At 36.1% G+C, this 16,928-nt stretch overlaps 1 protein-coding gene across 1 annotated transcript in view; it reads left to right on the top strand.

Annotated features, from left to right (window-relative positions):
* Positions 1–409: 409 nt before the first annotated feature.
* Positions 410–16,928, top strand: part of LOC104290317 (chromosome unknown open reading frame, human C11orf70) — a 20,548-nt gene continuing 4,029 nt past the window's right edge. The window contains exons 1-5 of the mRNA XM_009889406.1: positions 410–487; positions 2,148–2,220; positions 7,930–8,096; positions 10,349–10,521; positions 16,747–16,813. Of these exons, the coding sequence (XP_009887708.1) occupies positions 410–487; positions 2,148–2,220; positions 7,930–8,096; positions 10,349–10,521; positions 16,747–16,813 (558 nt within the window). The remainder of the gene's footprint in view (positions 488–2,147; positions 2,221–7,929; positions 8,097–10,348; positions 10,522–16,746; positions 16,814–16,928) is intronic.

The raw sequence follows: 16,928 nt of genomic DNA, 5'->3' as shown, positions 1-16,928 counted from the left end.
GGCGGGGCGCGCCGCCCGCCCCCGCCCCCGCCCCCGCAGGGCTCCCGCTCTCCAGTGGCGGCGGGTCCCGGCCTCTCTCTTCCCCCCCTCCCCCTTAATAGGAAGTCTCCTTAGTATTTTTCAGGCACGTAAAAGGCTTGTTCTGAGAAGCAGCCTCCTTGTCTTCCGAGATCTTTTTCAGCTGCGCAGCGTCGCTCTGATGCTGCTTGAGCAGCAGTTGTGCTCTTCCCCGCCAAAGCGGGGTGGGAGGCGGGTATAAGTGAGAGTGAGAAAGAGGGGGGAAAAAAAAAAAAAGTATAATTATTGGTCAGGATAGGACTTTATGTAGTGTCCCGAGGGAAATTTGCAGAGTGAATAAGTACCTGGTGTGTCTGCAGAATATTTCATCTCATTTTTCTATTTCAGGTCCATGCAAGGCAGGATCACAGCACAGGCGTTCAGTTTTGACCAGCAGTTTAAGCCCTATCAAAAGGATGAATTTGTCATGGTATTTCTAAGTCCTTTACATTTTAAGTTGACTTTCCAGGAAATTATAGCTATTGGAAAACTGCATAATGGCAAACGCTGTAGCAGCGTTACCGTGCTATTTGCCTGCTCGCTGTTTGTTTGAAAGTAGGTGATTTAGGTGTGGTGCTCAAGTCTTATTTTGTGGGTTAACTGTATTGTCCAGTAAAAATATTTTAGTCTGTACTAATGTTACTCTGTTTTAAGAGGGAACAATTTAGCCATTCGACGTTCCCAAGAATGGGAATCTGAACTGGATGCTGATCTTGGCCACCACATTTAATGTTGGGACGTCCACCCAGGGGGAGACTTTAAACAGTGTACATGCAGTTGGTACGCTTGTTCACAGCTATTCCCACTTTGTCACAGTAAATACACCATGCAATTAGATGTGTCTGTGCACCGTATATCTGAAAATACAAGATTTTAAAATGTACCGGTTACCATTTCTTTATAATGGAATTTGGGGCACTCAGCTTTTTGAGACTCAAGTCTTTTGCTGATTTTGTGTCCTCTGCTTTTGTTGTCTGCAAAGTCAAATCTGTTCATCTGTTTGCAGACAGAAAAAAATAATAATCTGTGATTTTAAAAGCAGTGTGGATTTTACATCTGTTGTTTTAAAAACAACTCTTTGATTTGTTTTATGTCTACTTTATATTGTTATCCTGGATAAAGAGTTCAGCTGCTTTGTATTTTAAAGCAATTCACACAGAAATACAGCAATATTTCATCTCCCACTGATAAACATTTCAAGTGATTGAAGATTACAAAATATGCATTTACCTTGTCAATGCTTGTCTCTTTTGAATTAAAAATGTAAAAATATCACTATGAAATGATGAACTCTGAGTAGCTGTGAATTATTTGAGAACAAAGGGACCATTACATTATGTAGTCTGATCTCTCTGTATCCCAGAGAGATGGTAAAGAGATTTGGTGATGCAGAGAGTGAAAAATCCATCATTTTCTTAGCAGCTTCTTCAATGATTATTCACTCTGTTTGTATGCATATATGCAAGTGCGGGTTTTCTTAATTAGCTTATCTTTCATTTAAACTTGTCAGCTACCAGCATTACTATGCATGTCTCCTTTTTTTAATTGATAAATTAATAGGATTGAATACTTCAAATCTTACTGTGGAACATCATCTCCATCCCTTCAATAACTTATGTATTTCTTCTGTATCTGTTTAATTGTTTTTTTGTGTCTCTACACTCTCCAGGCTTCAAAGTTATTTACAAAATGTACATTTTAAAATCATACTTAGCATTGAATTTTTTACTTCAACAACATTGTATGCAGAGATTTAATTGTTTCATCTCTTCTTCCCTTTTCTGTCCCTGCAAGGTTTTCATATGATCTTTTTGTGTGTTCTTGGACTCAAAGTGCTTTGCTGTAAAACCTTAATACTGCATATACAAATATATACATGAAGATATCTTGACTATATATAAGACACTGGCTACACAAAGTTACAAAAAGATGTATTTGTTGTGTGATTTCAGTATCCAAACTGAAAAACCATACAGAATCTACTTACTAATTGGATCCCTAAAATTTGTCTTGAAAGTATCCAACACACTATAAATTATTATTTTATGTTTCATTTCATTAACTTGTATTCTCTTATTTTAATATTATAGGCATTTTTTAATGATCAAAATGTGAACTCCAGTTTAAAGTTGCTCTCAGCTTCAGGACAATGGACTACATTGGGTAAATTTAGAATAAATTAATCTTACGTAAAAAGTCTCTGTTGTAGCTATTTTCCCCTAATTTACCATTTTGTAATAATGACAGATCATATATGTGTATCTTCACCTAGCTGAAGTATCTTAAAGAATGACTTCTTTTACTGAATAATAAGAAAAGATTCTTACCTAGTTTGTTACTAAATTGTCACATTTTACACTTTTTTTCCTTGACCCCTGCATTGATCCATAAACCAAGCTACTAGAAGTGTGTTTAAATGGTCTGTGACATCCAGTTGACCTGATGATGTATCCAGACATAATCAAATGTGTCAATTGCGGAATTACAGTACTACCTTATCCGGATAATATTTGGAGAAAGACCCTCACCTATAGATGCAACCACCTTACTTAGGACAGATCTGAGATTATTGCTCTGTTACAAATTCAAGTTGAGAGAGCAGAAGATCAGATAGAGCACAGCCCCAAGCTCGTGTAGATTTGCAATCTGCACAACAAAAGTGATCTAGGCACAGAAAGAGTGCCAGTTCATAGATTGCTCTAGTTGTAGTCATGGTGTAAGATTGACTTCTAGTTTGTCGCTATACCATTAACCGCTTATAACACTCGATTATGTCTATAGATGAAGATGAGACACTAAAGGAGAAAGACCAAGAGCAAATAGCACATGATTTTATGGCACCACTTTTAAATTGTATTTTTGATTATGTACATGACACACAAAATTTCAAGGCAAGTGCATGTGATAATGTAATGAGATTTTATGCATAATGTGAACTCTGATATCGCCAAAATTATTTTCCTTAAAAGGAATATTTTAAAAGGGTGTAGTGGGAAGTCCTCAGTTCTTTTGGTTTGTCTGCAGATACTTTACTGTGTGTAAATATTTAATGGGGCTTTGGGAATTTTCTAACTTTTCCATTTCGACTCTCTGGAATTGGCATAGGTTTTCCCCACTATATACAATGACATTAGACATTGCCACCTTTTTGTCAGCAAAATCCATTTTCCAAACACTGTATCTGGCTGTTAAAACAATTGAAATATATAAGATGCAAAAAAAATATCTCAAGTTGCCCTTCAGGTACCTCTTTTTCAATCCGGCAAGCAAAAAGAAAATAAATATATTTTAAACCGTGGGTAAACCTTTTCCTGCTTTAGGCAAGAATTTTTTTTTAGGCTATCTGTCTAGCCTGTGACTTGCCAGTCCCTGTAGTGAAGGTCAGTAGGTTACATACCTTGTGTTTAAGAGCAGAAGGTCACTTGCCAAGTATCCCAGCTTAACTCCTGATTCTGCTCAATCTTCCTCAGCATAGAAGTAATGCATTTTGTTCTGAGGACTGGAAGGGTTCCCTTTCTAAATCCTGAACAGCTGGTATACCCCATTTGCTCTTAAAATTTCATCTTCCCATTCTTTGCCTATTTTTGGTGAGGAATGTTGGCACATTTTTCTATCCTTAGTCTTCATGTGCATTTTTTGAAAATATAGTAAGAATTAGCTTTGAGTGGGAGGAGGTAAAAAATCATCTTCTAGTATTTTCTTCTTCAGACATGCCAGTATATTAATCCAGATATATCATTTTCTTATCACTATGGAGTAATTCTTTTAAAAACAAGTTCCTGTTCTTGAAAGAAAATACTGGAAATTGGCTTATTTTGCTTTTTAGAAAAAAGGAAGAAAAATACATAATCTAGGTTGATTCAAATACTGTATTTATTCTCTTGCAAACAAAAAATTTAGAGTTTTTTTGCAGGGGGGAGATATTTTGGATGCATAACATAAGTGGGGTTCAGATAGGTTTTTAAAAACCTCCCTTCTCCCTGCTTTAAGCTTGAGCAGGAAGTATTTACATACCCATAGAAAAATGTCAGCATTATATAAAACATCAATATAATACTACTTTACGAGAGTGTTTGTTTTCGTAATTGTTTTGTCTTTTCCCAGGCTGTGCCCCCTTTTACCTTCTTATTAAGAATTTATTTTTCTTTTAAATTCAGTGGGTGTGGTTTCACTTTCATATTTATCTCTACCTTTTCTCTGTTACTTGTCTATCTCCTTTTCCTAAAATCTGTTTCTAAAAGTTCTTTATTACTTTTTTTTCCTGTGTCTAATCTCATTTTTTTTTCTTCTTTTCACTGCTTTTCATCCTCACCTTAATATTGTCAGACCGTAACATCCTCAGTCTCCAACTGTTAGATCAAAAGGTGGCATAAAACATGGGGTCCCCAAGGAATACAACATATACCTCTCTCCCCAGCTCCCCGATGTGTTGCGATTCCTGGTAGAATCCCACATTAGTACATTGTCTCAAGGACTTCAGCTTTAACATTACTTGAAATACAGCATTTTAGGTAAACAACACACAAGGATATTCTCTAGGCTTCTTCATCTGATCAGACATATAATTAATTACCTATTCTCCATGCTTTTTTGGCTGTTGTAGTAGGGATACTTGTTTCCCCTCTTTCTGGCTGCATGGCAAAGTACCTGATAGTTCTGTCATGTGTTTTAAGCACCCCCTTCATCTGTGACTCTCATATTTCTAAAATAGAAGCAGCAAAAGGAATTAATTTTATGCATACCAAGTTATGTCTTGAGTCTTGTATTTTTAAATAGCTGCAATGAAAACTAAATAGTCGTTTTTCCTTGGACACATTAGTGGCCTTGCACCTGTCAGCAGTCTTGGGGACCCAGGACTGTATCTGCTTAAGCTCAATTAACACTTCAAACGTTATCTTCAAAGGGATAGGGTTACTGTCTTTTTGGGTAAATAAAAGTTAAGTATTTGCCTAAGAAAGATTCTTGAATTGCTGTGTGTACTTGAAGCTCTAACGATTGCTGTCTTTGGAATGGGGTTTCAAAATCTGGAAGCAATTTTTCATATTACCGTTATAGGTTATCATTTGAAAGAAAAAAAAAAAAAAGTCATTTGAACCTATTAATCATCAACCTGCACCTTTTACTTTTGAAATACCATCTTTTTAGTACGGAGCACTGAACTTGCATTATGTATGTTCTGTATAAACTGTTTTGTAAATAGTGAGTTGCAGGATGTTTCCTTGAGGTAAAAATTTTTCTTAAACTTTGGAGGAATTCCAAATATACCTAATCTGGGGTTTATCTGCCCCACACTAGATATGCAACATGTTAATTTAAAAGTGTATTGGCAGCACTTTATAGATATTCCAGAGCTAGCTGTTGTAAGAAGCTTAATCTACTTCAGTACTTCTCAGCTCTTTGTTTTCCATTTGCAGAGTTGTCAAGGCATTTCTTCTTCCTATTTTATTGCTCACTTTTACAGTGTTATTAAAACTGGTCACTCTTTTCCAGGAAATTCTGAATCTCCAATTTCAAGTCTCACCTCTCAAATGGAGAATAGGAGCTTCCAGTATATTTAAACTTTTCCATTTATAGTTTGGTTTTCTGAACTACTGAATAGATTATAAAGCTCTTGATTTTTTTTTTTTCCTGATGAGATTTTTCATAAAATCTCGTTTCAGAGCAGAACTGTGTCTCCTTTCCTCCCCCTCCCCCAATAAAATCCTAACAATTTGCAGGCCTATAAATAGCTCAATTTCTTATACTTTGAGCTCAATAACTGGGAAAATGTAAGATGTCTCTTTTTCTTCTCAAGTCATTTAACATCTGATTTTTATAAGTCTTGGCTCAGTTTTTGATGCATAGGTCTTTACAAAATAATTTCTATGTTAGAGGCTGATTTAGTTCTTATTAAATCTCTTATAAAATAAAAATTCTATCCCTTCTAAAGGAAGCTGGAGAATTAGAGGAGTCTGGAGGTGAGGAGGTGGGAGGAAGCATAAATAAATAAATAAAAATCAGTGTTTGGAGGTTTTTTTTTAAGTTGCAAGGCTGCAAGTCATGTTTTTTCTGACTTGTGATTTTGCTTACATAATTTGATTTATTTTTTTTTATAGTCACTATGTGGACAGGTAGGAGAATGTCCTAAACCTTTTTTCTTTAATAAAGAAATGATTAATAAAGGTATGGTTTTCATAACCATATCTGTAGATATGAAGCCAAGCTTTTCTCCGTAGCTGATTTTCATTACATCACCTTGGCCCAATAAAATAATTATAAAATTTCATGCGAGTATTTCTAGCTGAAGTAGACACATTTTCAAGCCATCAGCTTTTCTTTAATTTTTTTCTTAGAGTTGATCAGGTGGGTGGTACAGTTTACTCAGGTTTAGATACCAAAATGCCAGTCCTGCTTAACCTCCATGTAATTATATGTGGGAGAAATCCCAAGACCTTTTTGGAAATGTGGAGGCAAGAGAAATTTTAGGTTATACTGTGCTTGCAAAGATTAGGGTCAGAATGAAATGATAGGTGCTCTTGGAAGCATCATGGTTCATACATCCCTTCTTGGCACATTTCTGTTCCTGGAATACTGTAATCTAGTGAAATTTGTACATTTCCTAAGTACTAGTCTTTAGTGATCCTTTAGGTCAGTTTGTCAGGACACCACATAATTTTATCTTTAACTGTACAGTCAAAAGCTTTTTGATATTGGGATGTTGTTGACCAGTTTCCCATCAAGGCAGCCTACAGAGGAGAAAAGAAGAGAGTAAAGTCACAGAAAGCTGGAATGCTGTGGATATTATCTCTGCTGAGACACATTACCCTTGTGTTGCATGCTCACTCCTGCTCAGGCTCACTCGTGCTCCCCTCCCCTCTCCTGTTCCAGAAGCACTTTGAAGGGTGTTCAGGGTGACCTGGAGATGAGCAGAGAATGTGTTCTGATGAGCAGAGAATATGTTCCATCATTTGGTCTGAACACTTTGACCGTAGAGAGCTGATGGAACTGAACTGGCTCCAAAACATGGCATTTAATGCTATTTGAGGTGCCATAAATTATCCAACACCACACGTAAAAATTTGTAGATGTAGCACTGTATATAGGAAAGGTATGTGCCCTTATGGACTGATACCTCATTAAGTAAAATACTGTAGGGCATCTCAAATGGCACTAGATGTTTAGGAGCAACAAGGATCAAGCCTTGGATGACTTCCTGGCACAGAAAACAGAAAAACTACATAAAAATGTACTCTGCACTTAATGATTACATTTAATACTCCTGATTCATACAGGAAGTACTAACAGTATCTTTTTCATCTCCTGAAATAGCTGGTTATTAAAGCTTACAGTAGCTACAAAATAAATTTTCAAAAAGTTCTTGTTATAATACTTAAACCAAAAATTCATCAGGGCTGTTAATTTTGTCTTTTACTTTGTGGGATGCTGGTGGCACCTGTTGACTTTTGTACTTCATCATGCCAAATTTGGTATTTGACCTCAGACTCTTCAAGGCTTAAGGTGTGGAATGTGATTTTCTAAGGGTGTGATTTAAGGCGATGTTGAGTTTCACATGGTGTTTCATCTATTACTTGTTTTGGCTCATAGTATTACCAACAGGGGGAGCACACACGTGAGTCTTAACAGCGGGTAGCATCAGATGAATTTAATGTTTTCTTTACGTTTGTTTCTTTCTTAGTTTTCTTTGGTTTTTGAGGGACTGTGTGATTGAGTCATACTTATGTGACCTGTATTTTTTTAAAGAATATGCCACACACAAGCATTTAGAGAAGCTGATTATTTCCACTCTGTATCAAATTACAAATTATTACATGGAAATTCTCCTATTTTATTTATTGCAAGAGATTTGGAGTGAAGTCTTCCTATGTATTCCAGGTTCCAAAGTGACAAAAATTGAAGCTACAGTGGTGCCCTGTACACAAATCTCCATGTCATTTTTTGATCGGCTATACACTGAAGGAGTTGTTAGAGAAACTGGAGATATTGTGAAATGTTATGATGACTATTACGATGATATTCTCATCTCTGATGAATTAAGGAAGGTCAGTATAGCAATGAATATTTTCTTATAATTTTTCATACTCTAGTAGGTACCATGTGTACATAAGGACACATTTTTCAGTATTTTTTTTTCTGACAATACGTACTTTCCATGGTAAAAACGGGCATCGATGGCCATGTGATGGAATCAGTTGAGGTGCTGCAGTGCCTGAATGTGTGAAAGCAATGGCTATTTTACACGTGGGCCCTCCTTCCTTTTAAGATGGGAGAAAAAGGTACAATCTTCTTCTACCCACCCTTGTCTCAAGTAGTCAGTGCTTGCTTGGGGGGAAATGCAGCCTAGGAGGGGAAAACAAATGGTGCCAATAGAAAGGTCCCATGATACCCAGAGCTGTGTGTTCACCCAGCCTTCCGGGTAGTTGATGAAACTGAGCGTACTCAATAGCTACATCCTGAAGCATTCCTGGCCAGGAATTCTGACCATATCATATGTGAAGGCATTTAAGGAAAGGCTTCTTCATATATTTTCACTGAAAGAAAGGAGAGGAAACTGAGAAAAGGGAAATTACTTTTCAGTGTAACACTGGAAAAGGACTAAATATAACTCCTGAGCAGGCCTGCAAGGTAAAACCTGTTTGTTATACTCCAGTGGAGGTGTTAGAGAGCAGATTATTCTGAAAAGGAATATAACAGTGGCACCTTCTTAATCAACATATGTCTTCACCATAAGTGTTTCTTTTGACTTCATAAACTAACAATTATTTTTTTTTACTTATGTTTGTTTAGCATTAGCAAAGCATAGTGTGGGAGAACTGGATTTTGCTCTTCCGTGTGTATATAATCATCATAAGTACTTAATAATTATAGAGTTGCACTCATTTGCACTTGGCAAATCCTTTGAAGGCAATGTATTTGAACCAGTGACACTGGTTACAGGACGTGGCCTGAAATACTGGTCTGTCTTGTAAAGTTCTGGGAAAAGGAGAGAACTCAAGCTCGTGTTTAAATTTCAGATGTGGTTTGTAGCCTAGCCGTGCAAAATACCATGTATTTCTTTCTAAGTCTGGTACATTTGAAATATTTTCTGAAAATTTGATATACTGGATATAGGAAAGTTAGAGGCAACGTTTAAAATAAGAAATCATTGGAGTTTCAGTTTCTTTCCATTTTCCTTCCCTTGGAAGGGATGTGTGTGTCTGCAAGTTACAAGTTGATGGATTCACATTTGTTTGAAATGAATATGATTCCTACTCATTAGACCTAAGATGGCAGAAAGAATTCAGACTCAAAATCTTCCAGGAAGTCAAAACTTCAGATGAAATTAATCTGCGCCCCAGGACGGTAGACTGTAGGGGGCAGCAAACCGTCTATCTCCTGGAGTCAGACGGTGGCCTTCATCTGCAAAACTCCGTGTTTGTTTCCTACCTGTCACGTCTTCTTTTGATCCAACCAAGAAGGGAGTTGGGATACATATGAGGTGGCCATCAACAACAGTTGCTGCTCTGACCCCTTTTTACTCAGGTTGTGTAATGATGTTATAAAGAGGGCCAGAGCTCATGCCTAGCTTTGACCAGTTTGCCTGGGGTGGCATCTGCACTTTGGCTGATGTGACTCAAACGTCTTGTAGCCATACTGAGTTACAATTCCTGTCCACTCTTACAGTGGGCAGTGTTGGGACTAATGTAGCAAGTCCTCTATGTTCAGAGGACATTGCAGCAAAAGGCAGGTGAGACACATGGAGGCAGCTGGGTAGCATGTCTGGTTTATACAGGCTGCAGGTAAAGGCTCGCTAGAGTCTGCAGTACAGAATGATGTGAGTTTGAATTATGTCCTCTGGGAGATCCTTAGGATTCCTTTACAAATCTGAGATAACTGTGTAAACTTAGAGTAAAAAAGCAAATGTAGGCAAAGTTACCAGAGACAAACTAATTGGCAGTGATTGACATACCAACTATAGCTAGATTATTTTCAGATCATTGATTGTTTCATTAGCATGATGAGCAATTAACCAGTGAATAACTAGACTCTTGAAAAATCTTCCCGTATGTCTTGTGGGCACAAATCTGACAGTGATTCTGCTTTATATTGTATCTATAAATTTTAAACATCATTGCATCATTGGAGGAAGGACTTAGAGAGAAGTAGTTATTTATTTCCATCCCTAGTTTGTACATTTTATATGGGCGTAAACACTGTGTGACATACAGCAAAGCAGTTGCCTTGTTTATAAACTTAATCTCAAATAAGAAATGTTCATCTATTTGACTTCTTTGTTATCTTCTTGTCTCACAAGGTCTTGCTTCTGGAAGATTCAGACCATTATGATTTATTCAGTCAACTGGATCGCGAGGAATTTCTGTTCTGTCTTTTTAAGCATCTTTGCATTGGAGGAACTCTTTGCCAGTTTGAAGATGTAGTTGGCCCATACTTAGAAACTACAAAAGCTTTATATAAAGACTTGGTGAGGTAAGTATTTTCTGGTTTATACAGTTGTATATGTACGTGCTGTGCATAGATACTTTGTGCCGATTTGTGTAAATTTATTGTGCATTACTGCTTCAAAAATGGGGCTGTTATTTAATCAATCTGCAAGCTTATTTGTCTTCAACTATCAAAATAATGTGTAACAATGGTAGTAGTTCAATGGCAAAATATATGCAATTTTAATGGCATCTGTCCCACATAAAAACTTTATTTTACATTACATATGGACATTGATGTTTTATAATTCACTCCCATTTTAAAGATTATTTTTTTTTCTGTAATCATCTGCTGAAAACATGATGTGGCACTGGAACCAGATTGTGTTCCCACTGTCATTGATAAAATATCAACAATTAAGTCTTGGATGTATAGTACTTTCAAGCTACTTAGGCTAAGGATTTAAAAAATTAAATACTTTAGTTGAAATTTTTAGTTCTGTATGTATGTTATTCCAGCTGATTATTAATTTTTTTTTTTAATACAGTTGGATTTTGGCATTCTTAATTCCACAAATAAAATTCTCGCAGCAGAAAGCGAAGGGTGATAGAATCTGGCTGTTAACATGACACAGTGGTCTAAGACACATTTTTGCCAGGTCCGCTGTATGGAGTTGTTTGGAATTATTTTTTTTTCTTGAGATTAGAGGTGATTGATTAGAGATTCAAATTCAGAAAACAAGAGGCAATTTTTGGGCCTGTTTTGATAAACCCATATGCTGACTTCTCTGACTGACAAAATTTCTTATTTCCTGGTTAGTGGGAAATCGAATGGAGTTATCAGTTATGCAAGGACTCATTCCTAGCTAAGCTAATGGAAATAGGAAGATAGTCAATGATATTACTAAAATTTTATATTATATTATACTTTGCCATTCATAATAAGTATTTGTGGGATAGTATAAAGAACAATATCAACCTGAACAATGGAAAACAATTGCAGACCTCTGAAATGATAGTACAAGAGCTCTGATAATGTGGGTACTAAGCAATGCAACTACAATGTACACTACAAAGGCTTGAAAACACATAAAGTAGGAATTGATATTTTTCTTCCTTGTCAGCTCTATTTGGAATGGTGCGATGACCAATTGATATTTCATCTCCTATTTTAACATTATACACAAGCATACTAGGAAAAAGATTGTATAAGATGTATTTGTCATTAAGTCTGTTCTTAAAATGTCTTTGGATAAAGTTAAGAGTAAAATGTGTATGTCTGAACAAATACACTGTGAAAGAATTAAACCCAGTGATTCTGAACCACCTGAGTATTTCTTTACGTTTGTAGCACTTGTGTATAGATTGTATCCAAACAAAATATTTAAAACAAAATATTTGGCTTGTTTCTGGAATTTTTTTTAGTACTTAACCAAAGAAGCTTAGAAATCTTTAATAACTTCTAAGCAGCTTTCAGATTTTCTAGTGGTCAGTACTTTTCAGGGTGCAAGTTGATTTAGTCACTTGCTCTTTCCCAGGGTCATCTAAAATAAATTATTAAAGTAGCAGCAGAACAGTTCATACTTCTAGAGAAACCACTGAAACAGAGAAATTGAGCGTTATCAGTATTCCAAGACTTTTTAGAAATAACAAACTTAGGTTGCTGCATGTATTATTTTGAATACATTACTTACTTAGTCACCTTAATTAATTAATTAATTAGTCACCAGAGCTTTCTTATTAGTGTGATTAGTTTTGATATTTTCATATCATACATAGATGGAAATCAAGTGGGTTCTTCAGAAATAGAGAATATGACAAAAAAAAAATCCTATCAGTGCTTCATCTCTACCCTGCCTTTTCTTTTAAATCGTCGTTTCTTTTAAGTACATTGAAACAAGCTGTTTGTTACTCTAATCCTCAGCCTTAGTTGACTCCGCATTGACTACAGCTGTTTCTGCTCTTGTGTTGCTGAATTGACCTAGGACAAAACACAAATCCAATCAGTTCCTTCACTTTCCTGCTTCCCTTTGCTGTTGAGTTATTTTCTCCTAAACATGTTCAAGCTTTGTTCTAAGCCACTCCTTTTTTTTACCTTCCTATCTCCTGAAGCCTTTCCCCATTCTTTTTCCTTTTCCTGCTGTAAAATTCAAGAGGGATGTCAAGTAGTTCTTGTTACTTAAAAAAAAAAAAGCGTCTGCCAAAATCTTCCTCACAATTTGATCCTGTTTTCAAGGTTTGCTTTCTCTATACCCTCAACCTGTTCCCTATTGGGCCTTCATATATTTCTGTGATTTTTCTCGTTTGCTACTTCTGTCCGCCATACAATACCAGGAGAAAACCTTTCAAGATCCATTCCTCTGTTATTTGGTGTTTGGGTTCTTTTTGGTTGGTTTGTTTTTGTTTTTGTTTTTGTTTTCCAGTTAGCAGCTTGCTTTCTGTCCTCCAAAGTTTTGAAGTACATCTACATAGTTCATGTGACAATACTGATCTGCAATATTTATTTACCACGTGTGTCTTCATTTCTGTGCCTACAAATGTCTACTGGTTTCTCGCTGCCATCGGAGCTGGTGTTAACACTGACTAACAGTTGAAAAAGAAACTCACAATTTAACTAAATCTTTTATCCTGCTCCTTTAATATTAAGTTCTCTATTGGTCCCATGAGAAAAGCTTTTGATCTTGACATTTCAGACTTTCCCTCCCCCTTCACAATCACGGTTGTCTCCTGCTTTGTCTCATTTCCCCCTGCCCCCAGTTTATCCAAAATGATGTTGCCATTTTGTTACCACCTTCTTAAGAGAGAAAAAGCCAGTGAAAGGTTAAGCAATGCAGCTCTGAAGAGGGACGCTTATGCCAGTCTTGACTTGATTTCTAATTTTTAGCCCGTGCTGTGCGCTGTTACTTCATTTTTGCACAAATTACACCAGAAAATAAAGCAAGGAAAATTACTTTCTTACGGCCTCTTATTTGCAGTAAACAATTGCTAATGAGAGTAGTGGTCTCTTAAATTCTGTTTACCAAATAGTTCACCTTCAAATTCCTGTTGAAAACCAACTGTTCTTTAAATTCTTCTTTTCTTGAATGCTATCCTCTGTCTGGTTTCTTTTCATCTTGGGTTGCAGTCGCATTGGATACTTTCTACTTTTTGTAAAGTGATATTAAAAACTTTACAGAATTTTTTAATACCAGAAAACTGTACTCTTCTTAAGCTTTAATTTTTATGTCTTGAGGGCTCAGAAGGCTTGGTGAAAAACAAATGGATAGTACAATAATTATTAGCTGATGTACATTGAAAAATTGGCCCCTGTAGCTGAATTTAGTCTAATCATGATATGCTTACAGAGGTACAGACCACCACTGTTTGGTCCTGTAACAGTTTTTGCTATGGAAAAGAGCTTTGGCATGAAGAGTTCCACAAAAGTGTCTCTAGTGCCAGGAGTGGCAGACCTGTTATGAGCTTTTCCCCACTTTTTCTTACAGCCTTTCTTCTGGCCTTTCTTGAGTTCTAACTCCAGGGCACTAGCGTTCAAAATAGTGCCAAATGGTTTGAGATTTCATTTTATTAAAGCATTTTCATGTATATTGCTTTATTAGGAGAGAATGCAATAATCTTTTGAAATTACCCGCTCTATATATTTTACAAGCACAGCTTGGGACTTCCAAATACAACTATTAAATGGCAGGCATTTTCTCCTTTGTAAAAAGAGTAATAATTACTTCCTAATTAATTGATGTACAACTTGTTGTTGGTTACTAATCCAGCAGTAATAATTCTGTGACCAGTTGAATCCATCCAAAATTTTAGCATTGTGTCATATCCTGTGTAACGTAAATATTTTCAAAATCCTTGTTGTAGTATTTTTGGTTTAGTTAAAGAATACATTTACATGACAAAAACTTGTTAATTCAAATCTCATCTATGAAACTTTGTTGATAAATCTTGTCTTCTGTACTTAACCCCTGATTTTTGTGACAGTGTCTCTCCATGGTGACAGCTGCGTAGTATCTTGTGGTCATTGTTCTCTTCTTTCTGTGCCATCTCCATGCCCTTTCCCCCATAACAAACGAATTTATGTGAAAGCATCAAGTTGTTCTTTTAACGTTTGGAAAGCCTAATAAAATATTGCCAGTAAGGTTAAGATATAAATAGAACCCAAAGTAAATTGAGAGATGATGAGGAAGTTTGCTCTTCATAAAAAGAGAATAGATGCACATTAAAGTGATGAAGGAATGACCATATTCAATGAATAGTTTAGAAGTTAACAATGTGAAAGAACAAAGGCGGGTATTAAGACTGTTTCTAAGGCAATACTATCCTCTTCAAGAAGACAAGGTAGTTTTTTCTAAAAGCTTTTTAGGAAAAAAAAAACAGAAATAGAGCAAGCAAGCTTGTCAAAGGCAACCTTCTGGTTTCTTTCACGTAAGCAAGGGAAGAATGTCATCCGATTTTGGCAGATATATTATTTTGCCTTTAAATTAACCAAAGTACTAGAAATAAACATTCAGTCTGAAAAATTACTTACAGGAAGCGACCCACAAGGGGAAAGTTTCTCAAGGCAGGAGAATAAAGAGGAAGACTATTCTCTGTCACCTCTTACTTTGGTATCCTAGATATATATAACATAAAAATTAAGACACCATAAATTTAAAACATTGTTTTCAGCCACAAGAATATGAAGTTAGAGTGACTTAAATACAACTGTAGCTTTTGGGGGTGGTGATCCATGGTAGAAAGCGCTAACCCCACTAACCCTCCATACCTTGTTCTGAAAGTTGTCACTCTTTCAGTAGAGATGGTTGAATACTTTCTGGACTGCTGTGGTTTACAGCCCGGTACGTTAGCATAAACTGACATCCGTGTTAGTTTATATTAATATGCTGATCTGTAAACTGCAGTGGTTCAGAAGCTGAGTCATGAACCAGTTGAGCTGTCCCTGCTGGGAAGGCAGTAATCTCTAGAGGGGTAGTAAGGCAGACAACTGGGGCCAGTACCAGTTTCAGCAATGCCCTCTTAATCCACTGCGGAGTATATAAACATGTCAGTTGCAACAAAAAAATTCTGAGAAAGCCTCCTTACTGACTCACCACAGGAAGGATCAACTTCACAGTACAGGCTTAATTCGTACATGACTGTGTCATTACAGATGAAATCACTTAATCAGAGAGTCAATTTCTTTTATTGGTTGGAGAGATTGAATCAACAAAGATGATGTTGGTTGATTTGGGGGTTATTTGTTCTTATAAAAAGAAGCTTTGTGAAAGCAGTGGTAATAGGGGGCTGCTGTCACTGACAGCTTGGAGCTGGTGCGGTGTACAACCGGGCCGTATTTAACACACATCCTCGAGCAACTTGGCTATATTGGGACCTTTCCCGGGAACTGAACCTGTTTGTGACAAGGCAGGTTTTGAGCTATGCATTTCCTGGAACTGTGTAAGTATGGAATTTAAGAGACTCGGCTGCTCCACAGGGAGTTAATGTAAATAGGAATCTGTGAAATTAGATAAATTAATAGAAGTTAAATGATCTAATTAATCAAGAAATGTGAGCATCACTTAAAGCAGACCTGAGGAAAAATGAGACATTTAAAATACATTTTAAGTTTAAAATATGTTGAGATGCTTTGCAATAGCATCTTGGCATTATTAGTAATTGTGATGGAAGAAATGGCAGTCTTCACAACAAACACAGTGTAGAAATATAAAAATTGAGAAGGATTACCATCCTAATTTGCACAGCTGTCTATATATACAATATCCCAAAGGAGGAAAAAATGAAACCAAATTATTATTATATATTAATTAAAAATGAGCTAAAATCTGCATTTCTTCACCAGTATTGCTGCTACTTCTTGTAGTCTGTATTAAGATACAGTTCACTTTGCAGGTTTTTTTTCTCAAGGAATATGTGAAGATTTTTAGAAAACGTTTAGCTGAATAACTTTTCATAGCTATCAAAATACAAACTTTATGATGGAGGCCTTGGTAATATTGCTGTGATTTAGTAGCTGAAAACAGTGAAACCCGCTCAGATGACTAGATATGTTCAATAGTTTTCAGTAAAATGTCATAATATCCATGTTTTCTGACAATGGTCCACACAGCTTTTCATGGTCAACATGATATGAGTTGAATTTTAACTATTAATTTGGACTTGATAAATTTGAGCGAGAACACAGTGTATATGTTAAAAATGTATTTATTAAAGGAAGTATTCTAATAATCGGTGCTTACGGTATGTATTAAGTATGTATTATTCCCCTGTATTTCAGTGTTCAAAAGAATCCTGAAACAAAAGAAATATGTATTATTTCTACAGTCTTCAGAGTGTCTGCATATGTAAGTATTAATAATTTTTGGTACAGGATTTTACTGTCATGCATAACATGAAAATAACAAATTGATATTTACACAAAGAAAGCATAATATTCCATTTGAAAGGGTTATTTTTCAT

This window comes from Charadrius vociferus, unplaced genomic scaffold (assembly GCF_000708025.1).
Source record: "Charadrius vociferus isolate BGI_N301 unplaced genomic scaffold, ASM70802v2 scaffold87, whole genome shotgun sequence".
In the NCBI taxonomy this organism is placed as follows: Eukaryota; Metazoa; Chordata; class Aves; order Charadriiformes; family Charadriidae; genus Charadrius; species Charadrius vociferus.
Note: the sequence above shows the minus strand (reverse complement) of the source record. Positions and strands in the feature narration are given on the sequence as shown.